The sequence below is a fragment of the Odocoileus virginianus genome, chromosome 7 (genome assembly GCF_023699985.2).
Source record: "Odocoileus virginianus isolate 20LAN1187 ecotype Illinois chromosome 7, Ovbor_1.2, whole genome shotgun sequence".
NCBI lineage: Eukaryota > Metazoa > Chordata > Mammalia > Artiodactyla > Cervidae > Odocoileus > Odocoileus virginianus.
In genome coordinates this window covers 1,540,058-1,563,242 of record NC_069680.1, presented here as the reverse complement: position 1 = coordinate 1,563,242, position 23,185 = coordinate 1,540,058, and the positions used below count along the sequence as shown (strand labels likewise).

Below are 23,185 nucleotides of genomic sequence, written 5' to 3'. Positions count from 1 at the left end.
TTATACACTAGTGATACTGGTCTGCAGTTTTCTTTTTGTATGATGTCTTTGCCTGGTTTTGGTTTTCAAATAATACTGGCCTCACAGAATAAAGAAATGTTCCTTCTTTACATCTCAGACAAGTTTGTGAAGAATTAGTATTAATTCTTTTAAAAAAATATCTGGTAGAAATCATCAGTGAACTAGCCATATGCTTTTTTTTCCCCTGAATATTTTAAAATTACTAATTCAATCTTTACTTGTTCTGAGTCATATTAATTTCCTAGGGCTACTATTAATACAGGCTTCCCTGGTAGCTCAGATGGTAAAGAATCTGCCTGCAATGCGGGAATCCCGTGTTCAATCCTTGGGTTGGGAAGACCTCCTGGAGAAGGGAATGGCAACCCACTCCAGTATTCTTGCCTGAAGAATCCCATGGACAAAGGAGCCTAGAGAGCTATAGTCCACAGGGTTGCCAAGATTCAAACACGACCAAGCGACTAACACACGCATACACATTATTAATGTAACTACTATCACAAACTGGGTGGCTTAAAAACAGCAGAAAGGTACTTGTCTCAGAGCTCTGGAGTCTAGAAGTCTAAAATCAAGGTGCCTCCAGGGCCTGCTCCTTCTGAAGGCTCAAGAAAAGAGCCCTTTCTTGCCTCTTTCTAGCTTCTGTTAGTTTCCAGCAATCCTTGGTGTTTCCTGGCTTGTGACAGCATAACTCCACAATTTATTCCTCCATCTTTACATCGCCTTCTTCCCTGTGTTATGTGTGTCTGTCTTTCCAACTCTCTTTATAAGGATATCAATCATTGGATTTATGGCCCAACTGAATCCAGTAAAACTTCATCTTGACTTCATTACATCTGCAAAGACCACATTTCCAAATGTCTTAAGGCTTCCCTGGTTGCTCAGATAGTAAAGAATCCGCCTGCAATGCAGGAAACCTGGGTTCAATCCCTGGGTCAGGAAGATGCCTCGGAGAAGGGAATAGCTACCCACTCCAGTATTCCTGCTTGAAGAATTTCATGGATAGAGGAGCCTGGCGGGCTATACAGTCCATGAGGTCACAAAGAGTTGGACACGACTGAGCGACTAACACTCACAGGTACCAGGGATTAGAACTTCAACATTTTCTTTTTGGGGGGAAGGGGGACACAATTCAATCTGCAACATATGTCTGATCAGATTTTCTATTTCTTCACATGCCAGTTTCAGTAGTCTGTGTCTTTGTAAGCATGTACCTATTTTATCTAAATTATCTAATCTTTGGCATACATATTATCAATTGTACTCCCCTTATAATCCTTTTTATTGCCATAAGGTCAGTGGTGATTTCCCCTGTATCGCTTGTGATTTAGTAATTTGACTCTTTTTTTTACTCTGATCGGCATTAAATAAGGGTTTCTCTCAACTACTGACATTTTCACAGAACCAACTTTTAGTTATGACGATATTCTCTATTTTACTATTTATTTCTGCTCTACTCATGCCCTTATTTCTGCTTACTTATGGTTTAATTTGCTCTTCTTTTTCTAGTCCCAAAGTGGACAGTTAGTATAATGATTTGAAAGCTTTTTCATTTAACGTAGGCATTTGTAGGTATAAATTACCTTCTAAGTACTGACAGCTATATCTCGTAAGTTTTGGTATGTTTTGGTTTTGCTTTTATTTATCTCAAACTATTTTCTACTCCTTTGTGATTTCTTCTGTGATCCACTGGTTACTTAGAAGTGCTTTAATTTCCACAGATTTGTGAATTCCTCACATTACTCTGTAACTGATTTCCAATTTCATTCCACTGTGACTGGAAAACATACTTTGTGTAACTGCAATTCTTTAAAATTTATTTTATGACCCAGCATATAGTCTCTCCTAGAGAATGTTTCATGGGCACTTGAGAAGAATGAGTATTTTGCTTTTGTTTGGTGGAGTGTTCTGTAGATGTTTACTAAATTTAGTTAATTCATAGTGTTGTTCAAGTCTTCCATGTTTGTTGATCTTCTGCCTAGATACTCTATCCATTATTGAAAGTGGGCTACTGATATGTCCATCTATTATTGTTGAATTGTCTATTTCTCCCTTCAATTCTGTAGCATTTTGTTTCATGCGTTCTGGGGGTCTACTGTTAGAAGAGAATATAGTTATAGATTGACCCTTTTCTCATTTTCTGAAAATGTCCATCTTTATCTCTCATTCTCCAGCAGTGTGTAGCCTCTGATACCACTTCTTAGAGAATGCTGTCTTGAGCATGCAGAGTCTCTGTCCATCAGGAATAACTATGGGTTTAGCTTGGTTCCCTTTGGCAGTTTTTTTCTTGAATCTCTCCTTTATAAGCTTCTGGTTGATCTGCCCGTGTGGTATCCCAAACCCAGATAACAGTCTCTACTAATTGTTCTACTCTTTTTGCCACACCCTGGAGAATAACTGCACCTCAGTCTGATCCAATAAAAGTGGAGCCTCGTTGCAGGGGCAGGGTGTTGCCAGTCTTTGAGGCTTGTTCCAACCCCAGGAGGGCACTTTTTTGTTGTTTTTCTGGTTCTCTCTTTAAACTTCTAACTTGTCTGCCATTTCACTTGTTGCTATTAGCACAAGCAGCTACCAGCCTCCTTTTAACTGTTCACCACAAAGATCATAATTTTTCAACATCTTGTCGCAAGCTCTATTTCAAATAAAGTTAGTCTCCTTAGGACAGCTACTGAGTTCTCTATTCTTAAGGCCCGCCTCTCCCTTAGGAATAACCTTTCTGACACTCTGCAGAGGAACGGGGGTCTGGGATATAGATTCACTTCTCTCAGAGTGACATCTGTGCTCTGTGAGTGGGGGTGCCAGATGACTTGCCCTTCGTGGATGAGGCCTGGCCCAGCAACTGGGGCCTAGTATTCTTAGCCGGCTATGTCTACAGTAGACTTCCACTCACAATAAAGGCTGAGTGAGGAAAGGGGGCCCTGGGCCCTTCTACTTGATCTGTCTGGATGAAAGTTTCTGCAACAAGAATCTCGAATGTATAAAAGATGCCCACAGTCTTCCCCTTCTATTCAGAGTAGAGCGCCTCTCAAATTGAGCTCAGGGAAGTGAGGAGGAGTGGGTCATAGCTCAAATGTCACAGACTCTTGTTCTTACAGAGATTAGAGTTTTTTTTTTGAACAAATGATTCTCCATTTGCTTTATGCCCTTAAGATAACTATTTTCCAAGTTTATATGTTCTTTTAAAATAATTTTCACCAAATAGTTGTTTTAATTAAAACAATCCTAACCATATTACAACCAAAGATGAAAAATACAGCACAAAATCATGTATTTTCTTCAAGTGCATCTGGCCATGAAGTTAAAAATTTATAGCAATGATGTATAAACAAAATGTAGCTGATCCTCCCTCACTGTAGCTAAGTATACCAAAGTTAAATGAACCAACGAGAACAAAAATGTTTCTATGACATAGAGCTGAAAAAGCTAATACAATAGTCAGAAGATAGGAAGTTAATTCATGTGATGTCCCCTCCCTCATACATGAATTCTAAAAGGAAACATTATGTATTGTGTGGCAAAAAACAACAAAATGATATGACACACTCTTCTATAAACAAAAAACCACTGTTCTTTGCATTTATTATCATTCCTTACCAAACAAATTCTAGGACCAGAACTAAACAGGAATAAAACTTGAGATCAGAACTGGAATTTATATCACCTATGAGTTGCTTCCTTCAGAATTCAAGAATTAGTCTACCCAGACTGGTTGGTTCACAGTCAGAGGTAATTCTGTCCTACCAGAATCTACTATGAGCTTCTTAAAAGCATACATGCCTAGAACACACTCCCAGAGCTTTCGATTCTGTTAACTCTGGGTGGTAGGGAGTAGTCATTATGTTTTTTAAAAGCTCTCCTTAATGAGGAACTGTAAAAAGGCATCATCAGTTCATACTTTAAAAACTATTACATATTTATAGTAAGTCTTTGTATTTGGAAAGGCAAATTCCATTTGTCACTTATATTTTCCTAAGTGTCCTGGCTATTCAACCTTTATTCCTTCAGACTGCATTTAAAATCACTCAGTCAATTCTGTTCCCACCACCACCAGTTCTCCAAAGAAGACAGGTTTTGGTCTAATTAGCACTATATTTAGAAAGTAATTCAGGAAGAAGCAATATTCTTAAAGATGTCCAGTCATCTTTTTCAGGAACTGCTTTACACTTATCTCAAAATTTAACAGATCTCAAAATTCTACAAGGAGATCAAACCAGTCAATCCTAAAGGAAATCAGTCCTGAATATTCATTGGAAGGACTTATGTTGAAGCTGAAGCTCCAATCCTTTGGTCACCTGATGCAAAGAACTGACTCCTTGGAAAAGACCCTGACGCTGGGAAAGACTGAAGGTGGAAGAAGGGGACGACAGAGGATGAAATGGTTGGATGGCATCACCAACTCGATGGACATGAGTTTGAGCAAGCTCTGGGAGCTGGCGAGGGAAAGGGAGGCCTGGTGTGCTGCAGTCCATGGGGTCACAGACACAACTGAGCAACTGAACTGAACTGAAAATTCTGTTGTTTACTCACGTAGTTCCCATATATTATTTTACATTTTAGTATTATGAAATGTTTATTTTCTAAGTGCTAGTGTTGGCAAAATGAACAATGTGTGTGTATGTGCATGTAAAACTTAAAACTTTCCCTATACAGCTTTCAGGGAAAACTATGGCATCAATTTCAGTTGCTGTGTTCTCTGGTAGCCTCACCAGCTTATATCACTTTTCCAACATCCTTTTAAGGAAATTCCTTTTAAGGGAGCTGAGAGAGTGGTAGGGAGAGGTATCGGGAAAGGGAGCTGCAGCAAGCTGTCAACACTTTGTGGTCTAATGACTCATCATCCAAAGCAGAAAAAAAAGATACACTGAACGGGTTGAGATCTCAACAGAAAAGCCCGCAGATTCTGTATTAAGCTTCTGGTTATCTAAAAATATGTAATCCATATGATTTATTTTTATCTTTATTACGTTTGGGGGAATGACAAAGAAATAAAAATCTAAAAGATGTTTCCAAAGAGGTTTATTCTATAACATTTCTCTACAACTAAAAAGTACTATCTTTCTGTACTACTAGAAATGCTAAATAAAATTCTTCAGACTAAACTGACACTACAAAACACTGCTAAGGGAAATAAGACATGATGTGCATAAAAACGAGATAAACCATAACCATAAATTGGAAGGCTCAATAATGCTATTGTGACAATTCTCTCCGAACTGATTCACAGATGTGATGCAACCCTAATAAAATCTTAATAGGTCTTTTTTAAGAACTGATAAGTTAATTAAAAAACATATAGGATCTAGAGCAAGTTTGAAAAAGAAAACAAACAGGATTTGTACTACTTGATTTCAAGATATAAAGATATAGCAATAAAGACACTGTAGTATTAATGTAAGGATAGACATATACAGTTCAATGGTACAGGACTAAGTTCAGAAATACACCTACATGGTATATTATCAACTGACTTAAAGATGCCAAAATAGTTCAATCTGGAGCAGGAGAGGAAGTCTTTTCAACAAATGATGCTGGAACTGGATTATCTTACAGAATACAATAAACCTCAATATTTCCTCATACAACATATACAAAAATTAACTAGAAATGGATAATATATCAAAATGTAAGAGTTAACATCACTAAACTTTCAGAAGAAAATATGAAATTTTCTTGTGCTTGACACTGGATTAGGCAAACATTTCTTGAAAAGGACATAAAATCCTGAGTTTTAAGAGGAAAAAACTGATGAGAGGTTTTATATAGGATATATGAAGAACTATTACAGCTTAATAAGTATTTTTAAAAAGCAAGAGATTTATACTATGTTTCACAGAGATATGTACAAAGAAAGATGCTCAACACACTAGTCACCAGGGAAATGAGAATGGAAATCACAATGAGGTACTACTACAGACCTACCAGAAGAGGTAAAGTTTAAAAGGCCAATTATATAAATATGTTGGCAAAATGTGCAACAGTGGAATTCCCATACACTGCTGATAGAAACACTAAATGTTTCAGTCACTCTGGTGAAATATATAACAGTATTTTATAAGGTTAAATGTGCAATTACAATATTACCCAGCAATTCCAATTCTAGGTATTATATCCCTGAGAAATGAAAATATATGCCCAAAGACTTACATGTGAATAAGCCTAATGGCCAACATCTGAAAACAATTCAAATTCTACTTAAAAAGAAAAAATGGATAAATAGTAGCATATCCACACCCACAGAGACTTGTTTAGCAATAAAAAGAAATGTCATATACAAAATCAGGAATAAATATTTAAAAGTTATTCTAAGTGAAAGAAGTAAAAAATAAAAGACTATATACCTATAATTCCTAAAACATAAAATTCTAGAAAAGATAAAATTATAAAGATTGCCTGGGTCTGGGGTCCAATAAAGTGATTGATTACAAAAGGGCAGGAGGAAACATTTTTAAGGTGAACTGTCTTGTTCCTTGACTGTGATGGCAGTTATCAACTGTAGACACATATCGAAATCCATTAATCTGTACTTTAAAATGAATTTATTTCATTATGTATAAATACTACCTCAATAAAAATCATTCAAAATAGATTCAGGGTATTTCATTTGAATCAGTTCTAATGAGATGGATGAAACTGGAGCCCATTATACAGAGCGAAGTAAGCCAGAAAGATAAAGACCATTACAGTATACTAACACATATATACGGAATTTAGAAAGATGGTAACGATAACCCTATATGCAAAACAGAAAAAGAGACTCAGATGTATAGAACAGACTTGTGGACTCTGGGAGAAGCCGAGGGTGGGATGTTTCAAGAGAACAGCATTGAAACATGTATATTATCTAGGGTGAAACAGATCACCAGCCCAGGTTGAGTGCATGAGACAAGTGCTCGGGCCTGGTGCACTGGGAAGACCCAGAGGGATCGGGTGGAGAGGGAGGTGGGAGGGGGGACCGGGATGGGGAATACATGTAAATCCATGGCTAATTCATTTCAATGTATGACAAAAACTACTGTAATGATGTAAAGTAATTAGCCTCCAACTAATAAAAATGAAAAAAAAAAAAATAAAGATGCTAGATACTGAATGTATCACTCAATTGTGACTTCTGAACTACCACTTGAAATCAAAGAAATGACCTTTACTTACATTTTCAGAGTCACAAAGAAATGTGACACATTTCCACAAACTCATGTATCTTTCTCTTCAAGCAAGCATACTTGGAGGTTAAAAAAAAAACAGTATCTTTTACTTGCCACTCACTTCTTTGCATAGTATTCTGACTAGATGTGTCAGTGACCATGAACTGGTGGCATTTTGATACTTTTTTCTATATCCTTAGATATAAATGAAGATTAGGCTGATTGCTGCACAACATTTGGTCTTTGCCAATAAGGCTGTATTATTTGGACTAAAAAGGAGGTATATGCATTAACAATTCCTCACCAAAGAAACCAGATTCCCCCTACAAAAACAGAAACCAGTCTTGGAACACAGAAAAGACCAAATATCCTGTACTAGAAAGTAGACAAAAAAGGGATCAAAAAATGACAGGGACGTGTCAAAAAGACACGGGAGGTTAGCTTGAAGAGGCCCTGACTAACCAGATCTAGAACATTACATGATAACCTACTGAAGAGATAAAGAATCTTGACTCCAAACTGACAGAGGGAAAGAGAAAACTCTTTCTCACAGTGTTGTTGCTCAGTCACCAAGCAGTGTCCAACTCTTTGCAACACCTTGAAATGCAGCACACCAGGCTTCCCTGTCCTGCACTGTCTCCTGCTGGAGTTTGCTCAAACTCGTTCGTTGAGTTGGTGATGCCATCCAACCATTTATCTTCTGTTGCCCCCTTCTCCTTCTGTCCTCAATCTTTTCCAGCATCAGTGTTTTTACCAATGAGTTAGCTCTTCGCATCAGGTGGCCAAAGTATTGGAGTTTCTGCTTCAGCATCAATCCCTCCAATGAATATATTCAAGGTTGATTTTCTTTAGGATTGACTGGTTTGATCTTGCAGTCAAAGGGACTCTCAAGAGTCTTCTCCAGCACCACAGTTTGCAAGCATCAATTTTTTGGCGCTCACATTGGTACATGACTACTGGAAAAACCATAGTTTTGTCTATATAAACTTTTGTTGGCAAAGCGACATTTCTGCTTTTATAATACACTGTCTACGTTTGTCATAGCTTCTCTTCCAAAGAGTAAGCATCTTAATTTCGTGGCTGCAGTGATTTTGGAGCCCAAGAAAATAATATTTGTTACTGTTTCCACTTTTTTCCATCTATTTGCCATGAGGTTATGGGACTTGATGCCATGCTCTTAGTTTTTTGAATGTTGAGTTTTAAGCCAGCTTTTAAAGCCAATTAAACAATTTATTAATAGAAGAAATAATGGAGTCAGAAAGATCACTGTTTTCAAACCACTGAAAAAATAACTTAATCCAGCAAGAAACTACCATCAATACTAAAACTTTCTGATGAAAGTTTGGTGAGGAAAAACTATTTACAGTCACTTAAAGTATCTATGTACAAATTACTTATTAATTATAAGGGGAAAAACAGTTAACATTTCAGTGGAGAAACCCAATGGGCATAAACTGTCAAAGTTAAAATCACTTACTAAACTGACACTGTGTGCATTTCATGATGTGATGGACTGATAAGGTTATCATTGGATATTCCTGCTAAAAGATCATGACCCGAATTTAATAATGAAGAAACTATCAAAAACCTAAATTAAGAGACGTTCTACAAAACGAATGACCTACACTCTTCAAAAATGTAAATGTCATTAAAAATACAGAAATAAAATGCTGAGGAACCATTCTAGATCAAAGGAGACTAAAGAGTTATGAATCTCAAATTCAATGAGTAATCTTAAATTGGATTTTGGATTAAAGGAGTGGGTAAAACACTATTAAGTCACTGGGACAACTGGGAAAAATTAAATGAGATTCATAGATTAGACAATATATCTAAGCTAACTTTCCTGACTTTTGGTAACTGTACTGTGCAGTTAAGTAAGTGGATATCCTTAGTCTTAGGAAATAAACATGAAAATACTTAGGAGGAAAGAGGTATGAGGGATATGATGTCTATAACTTTTTTTCATATGGTTCAGGAAGATGCAAATGTGTGTGATACAATATTTGTGAAAGAGAAAGAAGAATAATGAATTAACAAGGCAAATATGGCAAACCAAGTGGCAAATCTAGGTAAAGGGTACATGAAAATTTTTGTGCCATTCTTTCAACTTTTTTATAAATGTGCAATTATTGAAAGTTAAAAATTTTAAAAAGTCAGGTGGACAAATGTTGAACCCTACTTTCCTTTCACAAGCCAAGTCCTCCTTGTTTCTCTCCTACCCTCTTCTTTATAATCCTAGCTCTCTTGCCATTATATTATATTTGCTTGTGTTGTTGCTCTGATACACAGAGGAAGAAAAACACAGAGAGCAGTAAATAGGATATGGAAATTAATAAATTTCAGCATTCCAACAACCTGATGGAAGATACTCAAAACAGAATGAAACGTTCTGTCAAGGGCCAGACAGTAAACACTTGAAGCTTTGCAAGTCACATACAGTCTCTGTAACATCTTGTTCTTCCCCCTCCAAAACTACTTCTTTAAGCTTGTAGGCATTACAAAAACAGACTGTGGGCTAGATTTTCTGACCCTTGATAGAATTATTAAAGTTCTCCAAGAACTATACAAAAGTAGCTCTACTGATCCCTGAAATAGCAAGATTATTGAATTTTATATATATATATATGTATATATATATATAAAATGAAATAATTATCATTATTACTGAATAAATGAAGCAACAAATTGTATCAGCATGGTAGTTGTCAGGGCAATAAATAGTTAATAAAGTTAAACTTTAAACAAAAAATAAAGATTTAACATTTCTTAAAGTTTCTTTCGTAACCCTAAAGTTTGTCGCCTTTGAGTTTGCCTGGGGGGGGAATAAGAATGGGGCAGGTCGCTTACATAGATGCTTATTTTCAAGAGATAACATCTCAGGAAAAGTAATGAAAGAAAAAATAACAAGTTTCACTTGGGAAAGGTTAAGAAGGCCTAGACTTAAGAAGTGTGATACAAAACCGATGGGATGACATTTTAGAGCTGTTCCTGTCAAAATTCAAGATCATTCCCACGCTGTAATGCGGTTCTCCAAATTTAAATAGTAATTAAAAAAAAATTCCTACCACATAGTAAATCTAGGAATTAGAAGCATATGCATGCATGCAGGTTTTGTAATAATTATTTTAAAAAGACCTATGCAAGTAGAACATGAGTCTATAGCTATAGCCATGTCCGCTACCAATGGCTTACTGACATTTCAAGCAATAAGCTAAAAGAGCTGACAAGATGCAACTCATTGATTTAAATGCCACTCTATGTCCTGTTACTTTAAATGCCATCAAGTCTTAGGGAAAATGACTCCACCATTTTACATACCTGTATTTTTTAAGGTCAGTTATCTAAAAAGAAACCTTATTTTGTGTAAATTACTGCTTTTTACATTAATTAAATATGAATTGCTGGACTTAATACAATGTTAACTGTATGTCAATGTTATCTTCAGGCTTCTCTGGTGGCTCAGCTGCTCAAGAGTCCACCTGCAATGTGGGAGACCTGGGTTCAAAACCTGGGTTGGGAAGACCCCCTGGAGAAGGGAGCGGCTACCCACTCCAGTATTCTAGCCAGGAGAATTTCATGGACTGTACAGAACATGGAGCCACAAAGAGTTGGACACAACTGAGTGATTTTCACTTTCAAAGTTATTTTCAATTTTGTTAAGAGACCAACAGGTTAAAGAATAGGAAAACGACGAAGTCTGAAGCCTGCCTACATATAGAGAGTTAAATACAGTATTAAGAATGTTCAATAAACATACCACAAATGACTCTTATCGGTATATCTAATTGTTATTACTGTACATGGAAATTAAGCCTAAAGTGCAAGTAGTAGCAAATGACTATTACTACTATTTTATTTAATTCACCAGTATCTATAATCAGCACTTGCTATTAGTTTTTCTTCTGTTAGACATGTATAGTTTTTAAAACTATTTTCTTTTGCTAACTACTACCTTTTAAACATTACATGAGAATGAAGCAGGGAACTTTACTCTCAATGACAGAGCTTTGGTTCTGGGCAAGCAGGTTGTCAGTATTCCCTGGTGTCTCAGTGGTAAAGAATCCACCTGCAATGCAGGAGACCAGGGTTTGATCCCTGGGTTGGGAACATCCCCTGGAGGAGGAAATGGCAACCCACTCCAGTATTCTTGCCTGGAAAATCCTATGGACAGAGGAGCCTGGTGGGATACAATCCATAGGGTCGCACAGAGTCGGACACGACTGAAGTGACTAAGCAACAGCAACAAAGCAGGTTGGAGGATTTAAATTCCTTTAATTTCATTAGCCACCAATACTGCATATGCAAGGAGGGATCCATTTTTTACTTCTCTGGTATACTCTCTGGTTTACCACAGAATCAGATATTTAACAAATTTGCCAAATAAATAGTATATCTGCTTAATTCTAACCACATAATATTGGATAGAATTGATCTCTAATTAATGGTTTCTCTGAATCTGTATGTTTGTCTTAGGGGGAAAAAGTCCACGGACTGGGAGTTTATATTAAAAAAACACAACACACACACAAATCACCCTCCTCCCCGCCAGAAAAAAACTCTTTGTTACTGAATCTTGGATGAGCACTGATTCACAGTGTCAAGTGGTTTTCCTTAATCTTTTAAAATAATCTATATAAAAGCCTCTGGAAATAGAACAAGGTTAGGTCTTGCAATTTAGATTTGTACACTTAACTTCATAAGTAATTAATCACATACTAATGTGTGGTATTCATTCAACTCATCCTGTATTTATTTGTCTCCTAAGTAAATAACTCTTAAACTTCTCAGATTTGTTTTTTCTTTCTCAGTCCTAACAGACAGGCACTATATTCACACATTTTTCTTCCACAGTTCCATTTACATAATAGGTACTATGAATACTTATTGAGTTGTGGTTCTCTAGGACAAGATGACAGACAAGTCATTATCAGCAGCATTGAATATGCCCAAACTGATACATTCAACATAAATACATGCTGTAGAATACAATGAGAAAATAATAACTTAGAGTTAGCATCTGCTCTTATTATAAATTTCAATGTGCTAAAATTGAAACAAAAATTAAAATTTCGTAAGAAGGATATCTCTAAAACTTCTAATTAGTGCATACTCACAAAAGAGAGATTATGAAATGTTCAAAGTAAACACAACATGACAGACCAATAATAGACATGAAAAGTATCCAGTTATATGATTCTTGAGAATAGATGGGCACTGAAAGAGATATATAATCTTGAAAGAAAAAGGTGAAAGTGAAGTCGCTCAGTCTAGTCCGCCTCTTTGTGACCCCATGGACTGTAGCCTGCCAAGTTCCTCCATCAATAGGATTTTCCAGGGAAGAATACTGGAGTGGGTGCCATTTCCTTCTCCAGGGGATCTTCCTGACTTACTCCAATCTCATTTGCTGGTTACTTACAAAAATAAATTCTCTGCCCCTCCTGTGTATGCCTATCCAGACCTATATATTCTTAAAAAATGTACCGCAGGTCATAACTTCTTAAAACATTCTCCTAACATGATTGTCAAATACTGAACTTACTAATAATAGCCTTATAATAAACTTAAAGAGCATAAACAACTCATATTTTTATATGACATCCCATCTCACATTATCCTTAGTTATTAAAACATCCATACTCTTTACAATAGCTATCTCCATCTCAGCCAAGTACAACAACAGCCATTATCATACACTGATTCATTGCTTAAAATTAGTCCATTTTTAGGGATATGAAATACTGAAAGTCATTTTTAATTCTTTCCCTCTCTCCAGTATTCCCTCACTACTATTGGATCAGTTCTTCATGCTATCAACACAATCCTACAACTAATAAAAGCATCACAAGATAGCTTCTGATATAGAAATACAGGTGTATGTTTACATATATTTAAGTATTAACACAGATATTTTCTAGCTCAGACAACTAAGGAGGTCTAGAAGCAATGATGTTCTAGTACCAATGAGTATACCTAGTACTATTTTCCAAATAAAAGAATCAAGGAAGAATGGGTCAGCTCAGTTGCTCAGTCGTGTCCAACTCTTTGCGACCCCATGGACCACATCACGCCAGGCCTCCCTGTCCATCACCAACTCCCAAAGTCTACCCAAACTCATGTCCATTGAGTTGGTGATGCCATCCAGCCATCTCATCCTCTGCCGGCCCCTTCTCCTCCTGCCCCTAATCTTTCCCAGCATCAGGATACATGTATATTTACGGCTGAGTCTCTTCACTGTTCACCTGAAACTGTCAAAACACTGTGAATTGGCTATACCCCAGTGCAAAATACTTTTGGTGTTTAAAAGAATAAAAAAGAAATGAGGATTCCCTGGAGAAATCCAAGGCTGGGATAGAGAAAGCAAAGACAAATGTGGAACAGTTTTGGGGGCCTAAAAGTAAAGAACTGATAGAAACATTCTTAAAAAAAAAAAAAAAAAGATGAAAAGCCAACCAGAATGGGCTTTCAACGGACAAATCTAAAACAACTCAAACTACAAAATAAATAATGATTGTAATAAATTATAATCCAAAAAACAAAATAGGAATTCATGAGTCAATAATGACAGGAAAACAACAAAAACATAAATAGAGAAGGGACACATCTTCCTTATAGTAAGATTTCAACAAACAGAGTTTGAAGAAGTAACAGAACTAGGAAAGCATCATTTGGTAAACACCATGATAGGATTTTTTTTCACACTAAAGATCAATCAATTGACACTAAAATTATGATTGGGAAAAAAACATTTACAAAATCTCAAAGTATGTCTCCACAAGATACCTATCAAGCACAAAAGGGAAAAAAACAGAAACCCTACAGTAGAGAAAACTTGGCAGACACAATCATCTTAACCAAGTGATCACAGTAAACATCACCATGTGCTTCCTGATATGGTGCACTAAGGATGACACAACGTCAATTCTGTGCAATTCTTGCCAAACATGCATAATCTGAATTCAATCACAAGGAACCACGAGACAAACTGAGGAACCATCTGACAAATCAAGTTGCTAGCATTCTTCAAAAGTGTCAACGTCATGAAAGGCAAAGAAGAACAGAACTATTAGACTAAAGGAGACAAAGCAGACATGACAACCATGTAACAAAGTGTGGGCCTAGATTGACTCCTGGACCAGAAAGATGACTTTATTGGGGCAACTGGTGAATTCTGAAAGGTTTTCAAATTATAGTACTTAATCAATGTTTATCTCCTGATTTTTATCATTGTATTGTGGTTACATAAGACATTATCATTTGGGAAACCTAGGTATAGAGGAATTTATTATTTTTGCAAGTGTTTTATATGTCTAAAATTATTTCAAAAAGAAGCTAGGAAAAAGTATAAAATCCTCATAAGTGTGTAGTACACAGAAAGCTTTTTGTGTATATACTTGGCGTATATAAGCACTCAAAACAGTTAGCTATAATATTATAATTCTCCAACTTTATTATGTCTACTGACTTCTTAGTTACCCATTTAGTACATATTTTAGAGTATCTACTACATGCCCAACAAACAAGAAAGGAAGGGAAGAAGGGAGAAACCAAGTAAGGAAGTCAGGTAGACAGTCACTCATTAACAGACTCCTAGCACAACTGAGACTGGCTATTTCAAATATACTCATGCCCATTTACACTCTTATTCTCTTCCTCTTCCAAACTAAGTAATTTCAAATACTACTTAATTCTTACTCTACCACTTTCCATATTCATGTTTCTAGCTTTGTAATTAAAATCCATGTACTCTAAAAACATGGATCAAATCCCAGCTATGTGACTTTGCCCATAACTTAGACTCTGATCCTTGCCATTTCTTTCTTTGTAAAACTGGGATGATTTTAACGAACTTTATAACTAACTTTATAGAGATGTTGTTGTGAGAATTAAATGGGAACAAATAAAAGTAACTGGCACATAGCAGGTGCTCAAAAAAAAGTTACTTGTCTTTCCCATACAAAATATATTTTCTAACTGCTGAAGAGTAGATGAACAATCATTTCACTATTTTCTAGGTAAGTCCCTGTTATATTTTCCAAAAAGGCAACTTCATATTTTTCACTAGATATTTTTAAAGTGTTAGTTGCTCAGTTGTGTCCAACTCTTTGCAACCTCATGGACAGTAGCCCACCATGCTCCTCTGTCCATGGAATTCTCCAGGCAAGAACACTACAGTGGGTTGCCTTTCCCTTCACCAGGGGATTTCCGTGACTGACCTAGGGATCAAACCCTAGGTTTGCAAATCTGCACTGCAGGCAGATTCTTTGACCAACTGAGTCACCAGGAAAGTACATGTATTTTTGAGAGTAAATGTAAATAATGTATTTATTTTATCCATTCTAATAGTCAGTATCCAATGAAAATCCAATTAAAAACAATTAGGAATAATTTGCATCTCATTCTTAAATATCAGACTAGTATTTCTAACAGCTTTTTCAAACATTACCTGACATCTCACCATGCCAACCTCAAATCAAAATTCTAATATTGTGCTCTATGCTGCCACCTCTTGGCTGTTAACCACTCTCTCCACATACTTCTTTTATTTTTGGAATCTTACAGGCTTCCCTCATAGCTCAGTCAGTAAAGGATCTGCCTGCAATGCAAGAGACCAGGGTTCGATTCCTGGGTTGGGAAAATCCCCTGGAGAAGGAAATGGCAATCCATTCCAGTATTCTTGCCTGGAAAATTCCAGGGACAGAGAAGCCTGGCAGGCTACAGTCCATAGGGTCACAAGAGTTGGACATGACAGCAACTAAACCACCACCACCAAAGTCAGCCAAGTCTCAACCCAACGTAGGTACAATTAACTTCCAGATCTACTCCTTCTCAGATAAGATGCACAAATGTCTGGAAAGAGTTTCAACACAATCACTTTAAATCTAACACAACATAAAGCTATGTATTTGACAAGTTATGTTTTCTAGGCTCTATTTTCAAATACATAGACATTATGGCTGTCTTCGATAAAAACAAATGCCAAAGACAGGTAGTAAAATGTCTAATGGAGAAAACTGCTTTCCCAGATCTAGCTGGCCTTTCAAATATTCTTTCTAACTGGAATACTAACTAAAAATTATAGAACTACAAACAGTAAGAACAGCTGCTACATGGTTAAATGCTACATGGTTCCATGCCTTGCTATTTCTGTATTTTCTTCTAAAAATATTCATGAAATATTTTATCCTCATATAGCAATGGGAAACTCAATCAAATTACAAGAATATACTGTACTCTATTATTGACCACAGAGGAGCCTTCCTCCTAATCCTCTTCTGAAAAAAAAAGGTAATCAATCATTGGCTCCTTCTGTATTACCAAAATGCCTATTAAATAACTTGCTCAATAATTGGTCACAACATATATGCATGTACACACAAAGACACACAGGTTAAAATGATGAACTTAAACTTCATTGGTAGCTGCTTAATTTTCCGGTCTTTTCCAAACCAGAATAAATTGCAAAACACTTTACTCATTAACTGAATAAAAACAGACCATCATGGATAGTCACAGCAATAATTTTTTCATGTACTTAAGCAAGAAAAAGATGCCATAAAAGAACATTAAAATGCTCTTAAATTAGCTTTTATTTTAAAGCAGCTTGCCAACAATGGTAAATAATGGTAGAGTGGCTATACGCAAGGGTACAAAAAACCGTAAGTCATGGTCCATAGTCTTCAGAAGTTGACAATGTAGTCAGGAACACAAGATTCAAACACAGAAAAGGATTAATAACAGAAAGCAGAGTATTAATTGACAAATAATTGGTGTAATATTCACTACAACAGTGTGAAGTGTTGAACCAGCAGTAAGAGCAGAGGTATACCATTTATAAGAAAGGGGAGTTAAGGTAAGAGTAAGAGCAAGCAGAATTTCAAACTTTAAAGAACAAGTGCAATGGCCTAGTCCAAATGGTAAAAGCATGTTGTTTAATGTAAATGATCAGACCAATTTTGTGTAGAAGACTAGTAGTATTGGTAAGAGAAGTGTACCGAACTGGGAGGGTACTGAGACTCTGAGCATTAGGCTAATGAATTCCAAAAGACAGTTGTAAAGTCACAAGAGGCTGAGTGCAGGTTAACATTCCCATACTACTTGAAGGGTGAGGGTTAGGGGGAGGTCGGGAGAAGGGTCTAACCATGTACTAGTGTTTCACACACTGACAAAAACTGAGAGAGAAATCATTATTTCAGTAGCCCAGAAAAATGCTAATGGTCTGAACTACGGTGATGACTGTGAAAAGAGAAAGAATGATATTCAATAAGAACTGATACAACCTGGTCAGTGATTTGAAGTCAGAAGTGTACAAGGAAAAGTAAGGAATTAAAAATGCTTCCAATGTTTTAGACATTTCCATGGAATAGAAATACCATGAAAAGAAACATAAGACTGTAAATCATTATAAATAATTTCCAACAACTGAAATGTCTAAACCAAAATTCTTTTTACATTTAACACAAAGCAATAAAACAAGAGAAACCCTAAAGTACAGCCAGTTTCTACACCTGAATAAAAACAGCATCCATGCACAAATATTAAGAAACATAAAACAGCATAAACCATAGTCCATCGTAAGTCTACATGAATTAATAACTACTTGATCTAGGTCCTTGTTACTGTATAAATGACTCCCATTACACAAATTACCATACATTGCATATTTAAAATAACACAACAGTTTGAGACCTAGTTAATTATTCTGTCTAGTGAACTACATAAATACAGCATTGCATGTTGGGATACAGATTTCTCAACAGACTAGAAACAATCTAAATCGCTAAATGCGATTTATAAATCGCATTTATAAATCCTTTATAAATGAACATGGAATCTGTACTCGTACAAATCCTCCAACAAAGTAACCAAGTTTTTGGGAATATAAAATCTATAAAATACCATGCTAGACCAGTTTCACAAGTTTCTTGGTTACCTTTACTTTATCTCTTCTCAAGCAACAGAACAGACAATTTTCATCAAAAGTCCAATCAGAAATGCTTTCAGGTTCACAGTCTGCAAAAATAGTAGGAATAACAAATTAATAGTCACAAAAGAGCGTTTTTTAGGAAACAAATGAGAACTAATTTCAAAAATTTTATCTGGTTTAACTATAGGCTCCTTATCTGCAATAATTGCTCACTAGTTAACATACCTTATTCATAAATATATTTGCATTATCACAGATAACTACATACAAAAAGATGCTTCCATGGGCATAGCGTCATCCCACATAAAAGTGTGAAAAAAAAGGAGAAGGAGACTGGGGCTTAAGTCACCAAGATATCATTTATGTCACCAGGAAGGATTTGAAATACCAAAGAAAGATTTTGAATACCTTTAAATAAACTGAGATCTTTTAATAATGCAGGTCCAAACAGCCCTTCAAGAATACTTTCAAACCCTGAAAGGATGAAAAAAATTCATTATTACAATAATATTCCCTACAGTTATTTTAACCTAGTTCCATGAAAAAAATGATGGTGCTTTCTTTCCATTCTCAAGGACCTCCAGATTATTACTGAAAGGATGCTGAGGAGAGTGTCAATGACCAATCTAAAAGGAGCATTTGCATTTTTGTCAGTGATTAACACTCAATACAAATTCACAACCCATTCAAGGACAATACAAAACAACAGTAGAAATAACCAATGAAGGCATGCAAATTAATGAGGTCTCTTACCATCTTACAAAATTTCAAATACCTCTTTACATAAACTTTCAAACTTCATTTTAAGAGGTACCTTTCCCAAAAAGAGTCAAACTGCTTCAAAATTTTCAGTATTCTAGGTTAATCTAAACAGCATATTTCTGAATATGAATTGAGAGTTAATAGATTCTTCAATCTAACAGTTTTTTAAGAAGGAAAAGCCTCACTGAAAACAACATTTGTATCACAAAAGAAGAAGACCTTTGTCATTAGTTCACACTGTCACAGTAACTACTGGGTTCCTTTATGAACCATTGATTATACATACAAAAAGAGAGAAAAAGAGAATTCAAAGATACCTATACATAGATGTTTAAACTATTATCACTTTCTATCAGTATAAAGTAGAAAATGATAACAAAAAATAAAATAAACTTTTCTAATTTACTACCTCAAATACCACTGATTAACTCAATGAAAAACAAGTTAAAAAATATCTTTGTCACCTTAATGTCTTCTATGGGTATTAAGAGTTAAGGAGGAAAATGCAAAAGAAAAGCAAACTGTACCTTCATACAACACAACAAACAATGGGTTAGTGCAGCAGTTCCCAAACTATATGTATCATGACTTCATTTGGAGCTCAACTAAGTAAAACAAGAGGTCTATAAATCCATGTCCTTTAAGAAAGAAAGAAATGGTCTTGTGCATTCAATGTACACACAACTTTTCAAATGTACAGAAATATTATTGTAAGAAAATATGTAAGTTTTACAGAATGACTGGTAGTTTGGGTCACTATGCATTTTGTCACATAATCTGATTACCACCTAAGGGTTTACAATTTTTTTTTTATTGTTAAAAAGTACCCCCATGTTCAAAAGTGAGGGAAACATCAATTTAAAATCCTATAGCCTGGTGGACACACGAGGCCCACAAACAGGGACGTTTCCCAGCCACAAATACAATCACCAGGAAAAGTATGGAAAGTAAGGGGGTAGGAAAGATGGTCCCGAGAAACAGTATCTTATCTCCTTATAAGAGTAACATTGTAATGTAAAGGATTCCTTTGTCCTTAATATTAAGTCATCATATTCAATACGGTAAACCCTAGAGTTTGTACGTCTACACTGTAGTTACTTGACTTTCCTGTACTATTTTCATGCTAGATTCTAGGTTTTTCATTTATTAACAATCAATTGTTTTTCAACTCTCTTTTGTTCTTCCCATCAAAATTATTCCAAGGACATTAGCAAAACCAAACTACCCATTCAAGCAAATGGGAAATATCTACCCTGTTTATTATTTGCCTACTATAATTAAAACACTGTTCACTTAATTACTAGGTCCTCTTTTCTCTACACTAGGGAGGATAAAGTGTTGGGCTAAGGTTTTTGAGCGTGGGGAGGTGGTGGTGAGGGAATGAGAAGGAACTGCTAGGTACTGCCTATCTTGGGTCTGCAAACTAGGTATTTCCAACACTAGCTTACAAAGCAAAAAAAAAAAAAAATCCTGCAGCCTGCCTCTAGAGCCCTCTTACTCCCAAAATGGGTATCTAACTTCACAAATATTAATGAAAGTGTTTCAATATCTGGCAAGTACCAAGTACACACTGCAAATAACTAAAGGGGATTATGGGTGGCTCTCACTCTGAAGAGCAAATCTAATATCCCTTCACCTGGATTTATACGAAATAATAACAAATTCCAAATGTGTATGCTTAGTATAAATGCTTGAAAGGGAAAAACATAAATATAGCAAAAAATAATACTAAGGAAGAAAAAAAATCAAATAAAAGCCTTGGGAGGTAAAATTTTTAAAATTACAAAAGATAACAGAATTAGAAAGAATAGTAAGAACATCAATAACACAAAAACACTAACAAAAATTGAATCACATTATCAAAGAGCAGGAAAAGGGAAAGACCAAAAATAATCAAGCAAGAAAAAAAATCTGGTTATAAAAGCAAAGATTTAACCACAACTAATTTTGATCAAAACAGCAACTGTAAACAAGTCACTACTCTTTTGCTCATGTCTGCAACAATACATTAAACCACACAAACATTGATCAGACACCGTTAAGTCATATTTTGCCTACTGTGCTTAACTGAATTTAATGCCACTCAATTTTATTAATATTAAATATTGAATTTAGCAGTTGCATAGCAACAAGGAATGTCTCATGTGCTATGCTTGACATTAACAAAAGGCAAATAAGAAAAGAATAAATGTATTCAAAATTTATACCATGATCTCATATAAAAGCCATGAAGATCAACAACAAAATGCCAAGGAAAATTAAATACATAATGAAAAAGACAGCTATGTCATTATGTTCAATCACCAGGGCTTAAAACTCACCTGTATGTAACATATTACATGTAAAGAAATATTAATAATTTTATTGAGCATGACTACTGGCCAAAGAATCCGTATCCAACACTGCAACTGGAATGAAAGCTGGTCTCCAATCTCTTCTCACTGCAACCTGAAGACAATCATTGTGTCTTCAGACTGTCTTCCTAAAACACTACTTTAACAATGTGACCATCTGTTCAGCAAAACCACACTTTGTTTAAAAAACAAATCCCGAATTCCTAAGTCTAGCAATCAAAACTATTTATAATGAATAATTTGACCCTAACCTACCACTGACAGCCTTATTCTCAAAACTTTCCCGCTCATTATCACAGCTCCAATCAGACTGGCATTCTAATGTGATCAATCATCTATCACCTCTATGTCCTCATATTTTCTGAAGCCTTTTCATTTCACTTCTGCCCAAATATATTATCTCCATCAAGGCATTCTTGTTTATTCAACAAATAGATATTTGCTTATCTAACATACATTAACCAAAAGCCTGCCACCTATCAGGGACAGTGACAGGTACTGAATAGGTAGGCAATGATGAACAGACATGGTACCCGCCCTCATGGAGACTGGGTTTCCAGTTTCCTCATTCTCAGAATTCACATTACCACTCCCTCTCTTTTAAGTAAATGTTAATTGCCCTATGTTTCCTCTCTCCTATTAATATCACATGCAAAGCACTGTCTATGTAACTATCATGTAATATAAGATTTGTCATAGGCTATCTAAACCCAGCTTCTGTTTTTCTTTCCAAATGTTTACGTCCTCAAGGAGATTTAAACACGCCAAGAAGGCTAGGAAGACCTTCCTGTTTCCCACAATGTTCCTCTTATACTAGGGCTCTCTGGTTTTTAGTTTGATTTTAATAACCTACCTCTCAAAAACAAAAGACAAAGATTAAAATTTCTCACATATTACCCTCTTCAATTTAAATCAGTCTCGTCTCTATTTCTAACCAAAATGGGAAAAGCAGATTATGAAAAGTAATGAGAGGAATATCAAATACACAGCCAACTGAAGTAAGCAACAGCCTGTACTTCTGAAATAAGAAAAATATCATAGATGGAATGAAAAAATGGTTCACGCGTCCTGGGAATCTTTCCTGAGAAAACAGGACAGTGATTATCAGTCCGAGAGACAATTTTCACATCAGGGTCCCTTGGATATCTTACAAAGCTTGGTGCCTGGTATAAAAAAAAAAGCTCAATCTTCAATATAGTATCATTATTTTATAAAGTATCAGTTCAAAGGTGCTTGCTGGTAATAATCAGCAACTAGTATCTTAATATACAAAAAGACAGACTGATAGTATCTGGAGTTTTTTGCTTAAAACTCAGGGTTTTAACTTGGGAATACCACACTTACCTTCATTAAAAGTAAGCACCAAAATGAATAATTAAAAAGCACCAGATTACACAATTTTTATACTCAATCCAAAGGAATAGAGGTAATTAAACCCTTTTTAATCAATGTTTCAGCTACTTTAAGGTGTCTGTCATACAACCAAAGCAGTCTGGATGAACTTCTACAGGTAATGAGCAAAAACCAGGCTTGTCTTCTCTAGGCAATTACTCTAGGCAATCTGCCCCTGCTGGACAACTACACTCATTAAAACTTCTTCCTCTCTCCCTGAGCATCTGCTCCCAACCCACACTCTGTGAGGAGCACATTTGCTGGCTCACTTACCATGCTGAGAATCACCCAGCACAAAAACTGATGAAAAAATCTGATCAGACATACTGAAGACAAACAATAACCTACTCAAAACTAATAGCCCAAAGTGAAACAGAATTAATGAAGAATACTAGAGGTTGAAAAAAAATTAGAAATAGTGTTTCTATTGAAGCCAGGGAAGAACAGCATTTAAAACAAAAAACAAGCTGCTCCAGAAAAGAAGTGGAAAATATGTGTTTGGGGAGGAGAAAAAAAGAAACCCCAAACTGCCAAAATAACCAAATAAAAGTATTAAATAGAAAAAGATACATCAAATCAGCGATTTTAAATTC

The 23,185-nt window shown here is 35.7% G+C and overlaps 1 protein-coding gene across 10 annotated transcripts in view; it reads right to left on the bottom strand.

Annotated features, from left to right (window-relative positions):
• Positions 1-23,185, bottom strand: part of LCOR (ligand dependent nuclear receptor corepressor) — a 130,309-nt gene that overhangs the window by 54,348 nt on the left and 52,776 nt on the right. For all 10 annotated transcript variants that reach the window (XM_070469959.1, XM_070469958.1, XM_020907549.2 and 7 more), the window contains 2 exons: positions 18,493-18,558; positions 18,091-18,170 (listed from right to left, as the gene is read on the bottom strand). In XM_070469959.1, coding sequence (XP_070326060.1) covers positions 18,091-18,170; positions 18,493-18,558 — 146 coding nt within the window. The remainder of the gene's footprint in view (positions 1-18,090; positions 18,171-18,492; positions 18,559-23,185) is intronic.